The sequence below is a fragment of the Sorex fumeus genome, unplaced genomic scaffold (genome assembly GCF_029834395.1).
Source record: "Sorex fumeus unplaced genomic scaffold, SorFum_2.1 ptg000086l, whole genome shotgun sequence".
In the NCBI taxonomy this organism is placed as follows: domain Eukaryota; kingdom Metazoa; phylum Chordata; class Mammalia; order Eulipotyphla; family Soricidae; genus Sorex; species Sorex fumeus.
The window spans coordinates 20,256,221-20,268,551 of NW_026606143.1; the positions used below are offsets into that span (position 1 = coordinate 20,256,221).

The window sequence follows — 12,331 nt, forward strand, 5'->3', positions numbered from 1 at the left end:
AAGCTTGTCATGAGTATGAGTATAAAATGAAGTTTTAAGAGACATACATTGTTATAATAAAACCTTTGGTCACTGTTCTTTGACATTTCTTAAATCTAATTTCCGTATCACCAATACAGCAGACATAAATTCTTTCTAATAATATAATCACTAAATTCCTTAATTTTTGTTATTTTTAAAAATTTCATGCTACTTTGTCACTCTGATGCTTCTATATACCCACAGGAGATCTGATGGTGGTATATTTACAATTTTGAGTTCCTGAACCCTTGCTTGAACAGCCAGAGTAGCAGCAGGTGCTAACATGAGATCTCATTTTCATGAACTCAGAAGAATCCGTTCACTGTGTGAAGAATACATACACCAACTCTTTAGAGACACCTGACTCTTAAGTTTGATTTTTGAGGTAAAAAAAAAATTTGAGGTAAAAATTTTTGAGAAAGAAGTAAAATCCGGGGCTGGAGCGATTGCACAGCAGGTAGGGCGTTTGCCTTGCACATGGCTGACCCAGATTCCATCCCCAACATCCCATATGATCCCCTGAACACCACCAGGAGTAATTCCTGAGAGCATGAGCCAGGAGTAACTCCTGTGCATTGCCGGGTATTACCAAAAAGGAAAAATAAAAGGCCCTCCCGTTGATCGTCGATTTGCTCGAGCGGGCCCAGTAACGTCTCCATTGGAGACTTTGTTGTTACTGTGTCTGGCATATCGAGTACTCTCGGTAGCTTGCCGGGCTCTCCGAGAGGGGCGGAGGAATCGAACTCGGGTCGGCCATATTGGCCGCTTGTAAGGCGAACGCCCTACCCTCTGTGCTATCGCTCCAGCCCGCTCAAGCAAAAAGGAAAAATAAAACAGAGGTAAAATCTGTTTTAGTCAGAAATATTAAGGGCTATTAAAAAATTCAGACAACTTTCACCCATTTTGATAATACAAATAATAAAGAGAAGGGGCCACTTGAGCAAACCGAGCAAACCGATGAACAACGGGAGTGACAGTGACAGTAATAGAGAAGGGGAGTGCTTGAGAAAGCCCTAATTTGAGTAAATGGATGGGACTGGTCAATACAAAACCACTGATTTGGTGCTGGAGCGATAATATAGCAGGTAGGGCATTTGCCATACATGCATCTGACCAGGGTTTGATTCGCAGCATCCCATATGGTCCCCTGAGCACCTCCAGGAGTAATTCCTGAATGCATGATCGAGGAGTAACCCCTGTGCATTGCTGGGTGTGACCCAAGAAGAGAAAAAAAAACTGATTATTTTTTTTTTTAAAAAACTCATGTTCCCAGACCATATAATTACAGAAACTATGACTGCATTCATTTAAAGGCAGGTATCTGGGGCCAGTGCAATAGTGCGATGAGGAGGCTGCTTGAGCCGCACACGGCCAGATCGGGTTCATTCCCTTGCATTCCAAATGGTCACCGAGCACTGTCATGAGTAATTCCTAAGTGCAGAACCAGGAGAAACCAACTCCTGAACCTCACTGGGCATGGCCCCCAAACAAACAAAATGGTCAAGTCAAATCTCTTACTAACATTCCTAAGTGAATGAGGTCTTGCCCTTGAAACACATGCATGGCAACTTACCCACAGCATTGTAGAGTGGTTCTCCAGTCACTTTGTCCCAGACTAAGGTCGTTTCCCTCTGGTTACTGACACCGATCGCTTTAAAAAGAGAAGGAAGTAGGAAATTAAACAATCAGAAGACTACTTCACAACAGTTCTGTGTATTTTATGTGGTTTTCCCCTCATCGGCCTCCCACAGGCAAAGCTAAACATATTTTGAAAACTTTTTGGGAACCTCTGGAGTGCTGTTGTGCTTTGAGTGACCATTAGATAAAGGAACACCCAATGTCAAGTGTTTCATTTTATTTCCAGAGATTCCTTCTCACTTGCCTACCAGCACAATGACAAGTATCCAGGCCAAATATATCCATTGAAAGGCTCCCAGGTAGCCTAACACAAGGGACAGGCAAGAACTTTCCAAATAGCTACTTTTATTTTGGGGACCAACAATACAATGGCTTTAGATGCTATTGGCTTATAAGCTAATCGACAAATTAGAGCTTGTCAACAAAATGCTAAATCATACCATCTTCGTCAAACCATCTAGGTCACACTTCATCAGAAGTTCTCAGACCTGGCTGCATATTAGAATCAATTGTTGAGATTCAGAAGGAAAATACCACAGCTGGGCCCTGGCCCAAACACTCCAGTTTAACTAACCTGAGTTTGGTATTTTTCATTAAAATTCTCAGGTAAATTTTTTGTAGAGTTGAGGGTGAATACTATGAACTAAAGGAGTGAGCTTGTCCAGAATTCCAGAATAGGGACTGGAGCAATAGCACCGTGAGTAGGGCGTTTGCCTAGCACACAGCCAACCCAGGTTCGATTGTCAGCATTCAATATGGTCCCCCAAGCACCACCAAGAGTGATTCTTGAGTGTATGAACCAGGAGTAACTCCTGTGCATTGCTGGGTGTGATCCAAAAAAGCCAAAAAAAAATTTCAGATTAAAACAGAAATATTTAGCATCGGCTCTTGGGCTCAATCATCTTGGTCATTACTTGCCATTTGACTACTGAGACAGCATTTCTAATGACAAGATCCTACTACTTGTCATGGCAGACAAATCTCTATTTAATAACCTCAGATTTAAGAGAAAAATTATTTGCAGGGCCTGGGGTCAGCCCAGTGGTTGAGTACCTATTCTATTGCCATGAAGCCTGGAGTTTGATCTCCAGCATGACACCAATTGCCAGGTACAATCCTGGTGGTACTATCTGTGACTTCCAGTGCTACAAAAAAGTGTGCTATTGCTAGTGAGCGCCACTATCACAATGTAACTGGGAGCAATCACTGCAACTAGAAGTGTGGTATGTGATTACCACAAGTTAACTCTATGACTCTGTGAGCAGCTATCTGTATGCCTTGGTCATTGTGGGGAGAAGTGGAGGGAGGAGACATTCTTTTCTTTAGTTTGCACATGTAGATCTAAGCTATATTCTTTAGTAATACATAGAATATTATTTTTTCTTACACCAGTCTTTCGCTATCTTCCATTATTTTGTCTCTTTAGCCTTTGTTATTATTGGATAGGCTAAACAGTCCAGTTTCCTTCAACTGTCCCTGATTTTCTTTTCAAAGGTGTGTTTGAGTCATACCCATCCATGCTCAGGGATTAGTCCTGGCTCTGCACTCAGGAATCACTCCTGGTGGTGCTCAGGTGACCACATGGAATGCCCGAGATTGAACCTGAGTCATCCTCGTGTGCAAGGCAAATGCACAACTCAAGCAAAATTTCAAGTCTTCTCACTGGCTCTTTTTTCTGTTGTTCACAAGATTTATTTTATTTAAGCTCCTGCAAGCATGTGAGAGAGATTCTAGTTTATGTTTGCTTCACAAATGAGAAATCAGAAGCTTAGCTGAGGTCGAGCCAAAGTTTGAAGTAAGGTTTTTCAATTTTCAGAAGAAATCAAGAATGCCACATAACTGGATGGCAGTTAGCTAGATGATTATTATACCTGTCTTATCTATCCATCCATCATCTTATTTATTATTTTTTATTGAATCACTGAGATAGACCCTTACAGAGTTGTTCATAAGGTTTCAGTGATAGTTTTCCAACACCCAACCCTCCACCAGTGTACTTTTCCCAGCATCAGTGTTCCCAGTTTCCTTCCCATGATGCCCCAGCCCCCAGTATAGCAGATGCCTCTCTCTCTCTCTCTCTCTCTCTCTCTGACTCTTAAGAACATGCAGCTCTCTGTCCTTATCAACCAGAAAGAAACACAATAGGTCTATTCTTACAAACAACATATGAGGGGGATGAGCATCTCTCCTATTCTATAGGCTATCTATTCATTGCATTTATCCATTGTGTGCTTACTAATTTTACTAAATACCTTTTCTAAAGGCACAGAGCTAAATGTGTGTCCACTCCAAGGAAACTTGTAGTATTGGGTAAAAGGAAAACATTAGGAGATGTTTCAAGACAGAAGATGCGCGTGCATTTGTAGGGATAAAGTAGAAGAGGAAAGAAGACTGTCGAGTGACTGGTGGCTGGGACTCAAGAACACAGTCTTGATCCTGGTCAAGAGAGGAGAGGGTGGGGTTAATACACAGCTGATAGAAGCTGCTTCCAGCAAGGCCAAGGACTATGACTTCCCTAATCATAGGGAGATAAGATAGATACCAGATCCAGACAGAGGCCTGAAAGACTGGTTAAGGTGGTTGCCTCGACCACTGGTAAAGTCCCCAGTACCTCCTGTGCGGTCCCCCCCAGAACCACCAGAAATCACTGTGAAATCACAGGGCCAGAATTAAGCCTGAGCACTTCTGGATGTGGCGGACAAATGAGAAGGGGAAAGAGAGACAAGGAAGGGATATTATAGATATACATAGAGAATAAGAGAGACAGAGAGAGGAGGAATCCAGACATGAAATGTTGGAACAGGAAGCTAAGCAATGAGGGCCCCAGTGCCTCAATCTTCTCTATAAAGTAGTACACAAGGTTGTTTGCTAGAATGAGGACAAGCAAGTATGTGAATGGGATATAGGCGTTCAAGTGAAACTGCTGGAGATCAAATTCTGATCTCTCTGCCTCTTAGCAGTGTGAGTCTTGGTTTTATCATCCACAGAATGCAGAATCATGCAGTGAGGAGTTCCTGACTTATTTCATATTGCGAAATGCGTGGCCCATGCGAAGTACCCTGTATATGTTATTTACTTGCTGCCACTGTTACCGCTGAGGAAGAAAGTGGAATCAGAGTTGCAGAGAATGGTACTGAGCTAAGCAGATCAGAGAATAATTTCTCACTCTGGGCATAATAGAGACCTGAGACCTCAGTGGAACCTCATCAAGGAGTTGCTAAAACAATGTCAGGGGAAACAACCCAGAGTAATAGTGCTGGGACTTAAAGTAACTGCCTAGCATGCATATGGTCATGAGTTCAAACCCCTGATGTCTCACATGTGATCCCAAATCTTGCAAGCAATTTCTGACTGCATCAAGTCAGGTGGCATGAGCACCCCCAAGAGATGTGACCCCGCACTGTAACTAAAAAGAATACTAAGTGTTAGATCCTTGCCGTGTAAGGGGGACCTTGTGTACATAGTGTGTGCAGAAGTATGTACCACAAGAACCCACCAGTGACTTGTATGCTTCGATGATGAGTGCAAGCACTGGCTAGTTTAAGTGCAAACTTTGGTACCCCCTGTGGCTAACTTCAAGCACCACAGCAGGTGTCACAACCACATCTTCAACAAACAACACCAAAGGCGAGAAACATAAAGCAGAGTACTGGGGAGAGAACTTAGTGTACTGAGCACATGGCAGGTGCTGGTTCCTAAGCACCGCCAGAGGCAACCGCCACAGGGCCTGAAGTAGCCCCAGAGCGCCCGCAGATCTGACCCGAAACCCACAAATACATAAAGTGCAGTACCATAAACACTGGTAACTTTAGTGAAACTACAGGGTGGGTTCATAATCAATTCATAGTCCCCCACATCTCCTGTTCCACACTATTCCATTAATTCTCCAGCCATCAGCACTTGGCCTGCCAAGATGCAACCCCTTAAGCCCCTATTTTATACTCCTCCTACTCCACTTCCTTATTGGGTGATTTGAACTCTGATTTACAATGGAATCCAGAGCTATTTCGAGCAGATTCTTTGGTCACAGGTTCCTCTCTGACCACTCCTTTCTTTCCCCTTGACTTTAGTGTCATTCCCTTCATACCGAGTACACTTGCTAATCTCGCAGATGACCAAAGTTCAGTGAAAGAGCTTCTCAAATTATCCTCTAGGCATAATATAGCTAGTTCTCTCCTCGGGATCACAGGTCTCCGGCCTGGCCTCTGACCTTTTTCTATGTTCTAGCTTCTCATTATTTTCACCCTGCAATTCTCTATAGGGGTGGGGGAACATCCAGGAGTTCTCAGGCAAACCATGCAGTACCAGGATCAAACACAGGCCTCATTTGCCTGCAAGGGTTGTGCTTGGCCTGATGAACTATCTCTGCAGTCCTGGAAATTCTCTAGGCTTTCTAAAGAAACCTTGTCTGACTTCCTCTGGCACATATTAGTAAGTCCTAATTTTAATTCCCTCCTTTCTCAAAATAACATAGGCTTTTCTGCCCTTTTCCACCAGCCCTCTTCAGGAATATATACCAGTTACATGCATAAATGGGGGAGTATGTATTCCTGTACTCAGTGTTCAAGTTACCAATGTTATAACCACCAACATAAATAAAACTCAATGTATTGATCTTGTATATGGCAGGTTTTGATATTTCACTTATGTATTTTCTAGGGGGTGGTGTTCCTCTTCATTGTTAATTGCAAAATAATCCATTTAAATTTCACCTTCAAAATCTGAGTTGCTGAATATTGAGGCAAGAGTGATAGTATAGTGGAATTCATACCCAATTCAATCAGCCTAATCAGTGGCTGAATAAGTAGCAGTTCTCCTACATTTAAAAAAGAGTGATAGGGGGGTGACTAAAACCTCATGGGAAGGGGGGCGTTCCGGTCCGTCCTTCACGCCCTACCAGGGTCACTAGTTGCCCCCCGCGAGCGGCTCTCCAGCACGGCCACGGCCCCAGAAGCACAAGGACTTAATGCAGAACCCAGCAGCTTGGAGCAGAAAAGTGAATGGACTATGCGTTAATCCAGGCCATCAGGTCTGTCCGGAGGGGAAAGGGTGTTGCCCCAGTCGCCTTCTCCTCTCTGGAAAGAAAGATGGCGGCCACATGGGAGCCTTGTGGACAGCAGGTATGAGCCAGGGGACTGGGGGTGACTAAAACCTCATGGGAAGGGGGGCGTTTCGGTTCGCCCTTCACGCCCTACCGAGGCCAACAGTTGCCCCCCACTAGCGGCTCTCCAGCACGGCCACGACTCCAGAGCACAGAAACCAATTTCTTAACTATCTGACTTTCAGTAGAAATACTTCCAGGGTCAATAAGTAAAATAGCAGAAATCCAAAACCAACATATAATCCTTGAACCCAGCTGTAGAAAGCAAATCACTTCACAATGCTTTGTCAGCATGTCTGATTTGGGGGGGGGGGGGGTAAACTCTAAATAATAGTGGTGAATCTTTTATTGAAGCAATGAATCTAATCAAAGTAGATAGAGTGTTAACTAGAATTCATCTGCCCCACAGGGACTGGGAGGGGTGGGGGGTGGGGTTTTATTGGGGTTCTTCATGGTAAAAAATAAGTTTTGGTAAAGGGAAATGTGCTTGATATTTGCATGACTGAGACCTAAACCTGAAAGCTTTGTAACCTTTCCCATGGTGATTCAATAAATAAATAAATTAAAAAAAATAGTATACAAAAAAAAAGAGTGATAGTAGAGTGGGCAAGTCACGACCCTTGCACACTGCCAACCCAGGTTTGATTCCTGGCACACATATGGTCCCCTGAGCGCTTCCCAGAGTGATTTCTGAGTGTAGAGACTAGAGTAATCCCCAAGCATCACTGGATTTGGCCAAAAATCAAACCCCAATTTGAAAAAAAAAAACAGAAGAAAGTGCATGTAGAGGAGCTAGAGATAGAACAGCCAGTGCTTGCCTTGCAAAAGGCCAACTCCAGTTCAATGTCTGGTACTGCAATATGGTCCCTCAGCATCACCAGGAGTGATGCCTGAGCAGTCAGGAGCCATCCCTGTTTATCAATGGATGTGATCCCCCAAAAACAAAACCTGTGAAATTGTTTTGGGTCAGAGAGATAGTAGAGTGGGTAAGGAACTTGCCTTGCACACTCCCAGTGCCAATTCAGTACCGGGTACTGCACATGGTTCCCTGAGCAGAACCATGAGTGATACCTGCATGTAGTCAGATATGGCCCACTCACTCCTGCTACCCAAGAATACGCATGTAGAAAACGTCTTTTGGAAATATTTCCTGAGGCTAATTATTGTCTTGGTAGAATTATGTATCTTAGACTGGAGATAGTACAACAGGTAATGCTCTTGAGAGAAGGGGGTGGGGGGGAGAAAGGGAAAGAGAGAGAGAATGAGAGAAGCTGGAGGTTGGGTGGGGGTGACAGGATGAAAGTTGGGGACACTGGTGCTGGGTAATGTACAATGGAAGGGATGGGTGATAGAACACTTTATGACTGAAACCTAATCATGAACAGCTTTGTGAGGGTCTATCTCACACTGATTCAATTAAAAAAAAGAAGTTAGTTGTAATTGGGGGTAAAAAAATCCTTGAGCCACATATGCTTGCTGGGCACCAGCAAGGTTTACTCCTGACCACAGAGCCAGGTATAGCCCCTGAACACTTGCTGGTGTGACCCAAAACCATAAACCCGTCAAAAAAATTGCCTTGTGTGAACTGATATGGGTTTTTTGTTTTTTTTTCTTTTTGGGTCACACTGGCAATGCACAGGGGTTACTCCTGGCGGTGCTTAGGGGACCATATGGGATGCTGGGAATCGAACCCGGGTCGGCCGTGTGCAAGGCAAAGGCCCTACCCGCTGTGCTATTTCTCCAGCCCCATCGATAGGTTTTTTTGAGTAGTCATTGATAACACTAAGTTTAAGACATTAGCCTTACAGAAGGCTACAGCCCTAATAATTATTCAAATCCTGGCATCTCACATATGAGCACTGTCAGGGGTGAACCAAAAAACATGAAAAAAATAAAGACAAAGAAAACCTCCTCTATGAAAGCTTACACTCCCTTATAACGATCGCAAATGAGATGTGGATCCCACTCCAAAGCTACCTGGGGTACGGGTGCTTTTCTGAGAACCCTGAGAAAAGAAGTCTGAATTTATTGGGTTAGAAAAAGCGGACAAGGAAGGAATGTTGGGGCTCCCCTTTTCTCTAACACCGAGATAACTACTTTTGGTAAACAAAGTAGTAATAATGGAGAAATTGATAACTCAGCTTTGCACACTTGTGTTGCAATTTCCTTGAATCACATGTGAAAGGATGGAGCAGAGAATGTAGTATTCTTGGTATTTTGTAGTTCCTCCCAGCCAAGAACTGACCTACCCTCTTTAAACCCACTAGAAACGCAGCAGCCTGTTAAATTTAGCTTGGCCTCTTGTGAAGTTTAGAAGCACTGCTGCTCACGGGCTTCTATTCAACCAGCTTTCCAATGGATAAGGACAGTTTGAATCGAACATCACGAATAAGTGCTCAAACACTTGGCCCCAATACTCAGTGTTTGCACATGTGCTTGCCAGGGTTTCTACTCTGTCACCTAAGCACATGAATTGGAATTTCTTGAAAGATCTACCGGCTATGAATAACTCTGTTAAGGTTGACCAGATAAAAGTAAAAATGAATCACTCTTTGGAGGAAAAAGCTCTTGGAAGTAAAAGTTGACGTGGTTTGTGGGGTTATCAGTATGCTCAAGTAAAAAGGATGTAAGGGGGGAACGGGCTTCAATGGTATCTAACCAGTGATAAATCCCTTTCATTTATAACTAAGACTAGATGATGAAAAATTCCTTGCAGATTGTTTCTCAATATTTTTCTCACAGTGCCCCCCATTATTTGTGGTTCTTTTTGTTTTTTCATTTTGGGTCACGCCTGGTGATGATTGGGGGGTTTCTCCTGCTTTGCACTCAGGCATCACTCCTGGAGGTGCTCAGGGGACCATATGGGATGCTGGGAATCGAACCCGGGTCGGCCACGTACATGGCAAACAACCTCCCTGCTATGCTATCGCTCCAGCCCCTGTGGGCCCATTTTCACTTTATTTCCTCAGCATTAGCAGTCAGTGCTCTATAACAAAATAAAAGCTTGGCCCTTGGCAGTACCAACTCAACAAATTATCTGGGAAAAATTTCAGCACTCCTGCTCTGGTTTATCAGAATTTATGGAATGTTCTCATCCTGGCTCAGAGGACGCCAGTTGTTGGCAAGAACGTGCTAGGTCACCTTGACGCAGGTACAGGTTTCCTAATAATCAGGTAGAGAGAAGTGAAGAGAAGAGATCTGTGCTCATTAGTCTTACAGACCATATAGTATGAGTAGAAGTCAGGATAGAACCTGTGGGTCTACCGTACAGACACCACAAAACAGAAGAAAAATAAGTAGAAACTGAGTAGGTCCAGAAAGCCACCACACTGCAGTCTACCTTACCTGTAAGAGGCAGAAATTATGTCAAAATTAGTTATTACAGAAACTACACTCTATGCATGGCTAGACTATTCTAGTCTAGAACATAAACTATTTGTGTCCTTGGCAATGGATGTTTTGACCAAAGAGTGTGCTACTGAGTGCCACTTAGTATGTTCCTGCTGTTTAGGTTGTTAAAGCTGAAAGAACAGCTCCAGGAAAGAGCAATTACTCTGCCATGGAACTTCTAAAAATTGGTGTGTGCAACTCTGAAAGAAGTTTGAAGTACTTCTACTTTAGAGTTAGAAATAAATGGTCTGATATGAAGAAGCTGATAATGAACTACCAAATCATATGGGATTGTCTTTCTCTTCTTAAAATCTACAATATGAGGCCAGAGTAATTAGTACAATGGGTAGGGTGCTTGCCTTACATGCTGTTGTCAACTCAGGTTTGATCCCTGGCATGCCATATCATCCAAGAACCATAAGGATTGACTGGCAAGTGCAGAGTCAGGACTAGTTTATGAGCATGGCCCAAAAACAACAACTAATATTTTTAAAGAAACTGAAATGATAGAACAACCATCTCACTTCTACAATTTCACATTCACTTGTGACCCTAGATGAATAATGTGATTGTTACTCACACAACTTTAGCACACCTCGCAATTATGTCATATCATTATTCCTATGCTGAATGATGTGATTGTGAGTAGTCTTTTTAATAGGGCTAGAGCGATGGTACAGTGGGTAAGACATTTGCCTTACATACGACAGACCCGGTTGGCCCAGGTTCGCTTCCTCTGACCCTCTCGGAGAGCCCGGCAAGCTACGAGAGTATCCCACCCACACGGCAGAACCTGGCAAGCTCCCCGTTGCATATTCAATATGCCCAAAACAGTAACAACAAGTCTCACAATGGAGATGTTACTGGGCCCGCTCGAGCAAATCGATGAACAACGGGAGGAACAGTGCTACAGTACTACCTTATTTATATAAATAGAAAAAACAGGTTCAATGCAGGATTGAAGGTAAGCCTGCAAGCCAAGATGTATATCAAGGTACTTCCTTCCCACAACAGTTGCTGGTTTATTTAAGATGGATTATCTAATCTAAAGCCAAACTAAGGAAGATGAAAATTGCCCTCGTATGATGAACTTGTAAATTCTTAACTATAAAAAGACGACAATTACCACAGTAGATTTCACCCTAACAGTGATCTTAGATGACTGTATTATCCTTTATTTCCTGTAAAATTGATGTCACTGTCACTGTTCTCCAGTTGTTCGTTGATTTGCTGAGTGGGCCCAGTAACGTCTCCATTGTGACAATTGTTACTGTGTTTTTGCATATCGAATACATCACGGGTAGCTTGCCAGGCTTTGCCTTGTGGGCAAGATACTCTCAGTAGCTTGCCAGGCTCTCTGAGAGGGGCAGAGGAATCGAACTCGATCAAACTCAGGTCGGCCATGTTGGCCACATGCAAGGCAAACACCATACCCGCTGTGCTATTGCTCCAGCCCTGTAAAATTGATGAAAAGTCAAATTTAGATATCCTACTAAAATAAAATGATAGGCATTCCGAGACCTGTAGTAATCTAATACTTGCCACGATGATATCTGCAAGTGTTTTGATTCCAAATAATCCCATGTTATTTTTCTAGTCTTTCCTAGTAAAAAGCATCCCTCATCTTACCTAGGAGCTTCTGAAAAACCCCCATTCCTTGTCTTGGACACCTGTTGCCCCCAGCCCCACATCACTCTGTTACCAAGATGCACAATCAATCCATCACCAACTTTGAATTTTTCCTTCCACTTCTACAGCAACCAGTATCTGTCAAGCCACTGCTCACTCATCCAAGGATTTCAATGGTGGCCCCTTCAGTGGCTCCCTCTCTCTACATTTAGTCAGAAAGATGTCTTTAAATTCAATTGGAGGGGCTGTAGCAATAGCACAGTGGGTAGGGTGCTTGCCTTGCATGCGGGCAACCTGGGTTCGATACCCAGCATCCCGTATGGTCCCCTGAGCGCTTCCAGGGGTGATTCCTGAGTGTAAAACCAGGAGCAACCCGTGTGCATCACCAGGTATGACCCAAAAAGAAAAATAAATAAATAAATAAATAAATTCTATTGGAAACCATCATATCCCCTATAGCCTTGCTTAAAACCATCTCTAGGCTCCCAGTTGCACTAAGAATCGCATCCAAATGCCAAACTACACCTGACAAGGCCCTATTCACTTCCGTGA

General features: G+C 43.4%; 1 protein-coding gene across 3 annotated transcripts in view; it reads right to left on the bottom strand.

The window, feature by feature from the left end:
- Positions 1-12,331, bottom strand: part of GK (glycerol kinase) — an 83,846-nt gene that overhangs the window by 56,073 nt on the left and 15,442 nt on the right. For all 3 annotated transcript variants that reach the window (XM_056131242.1, XM_056131240.1, XM_056131239.1), the window contains exon 4: positions 1,595-1,672. In XM_056131242.1, the coding sequence (XP_055987217.1) occupies positions 1,595-1,672 (78 nt within the window). The remainder of the gene's footprint in view (positions 1-1,594; positions 1,673-12,331) is intronic.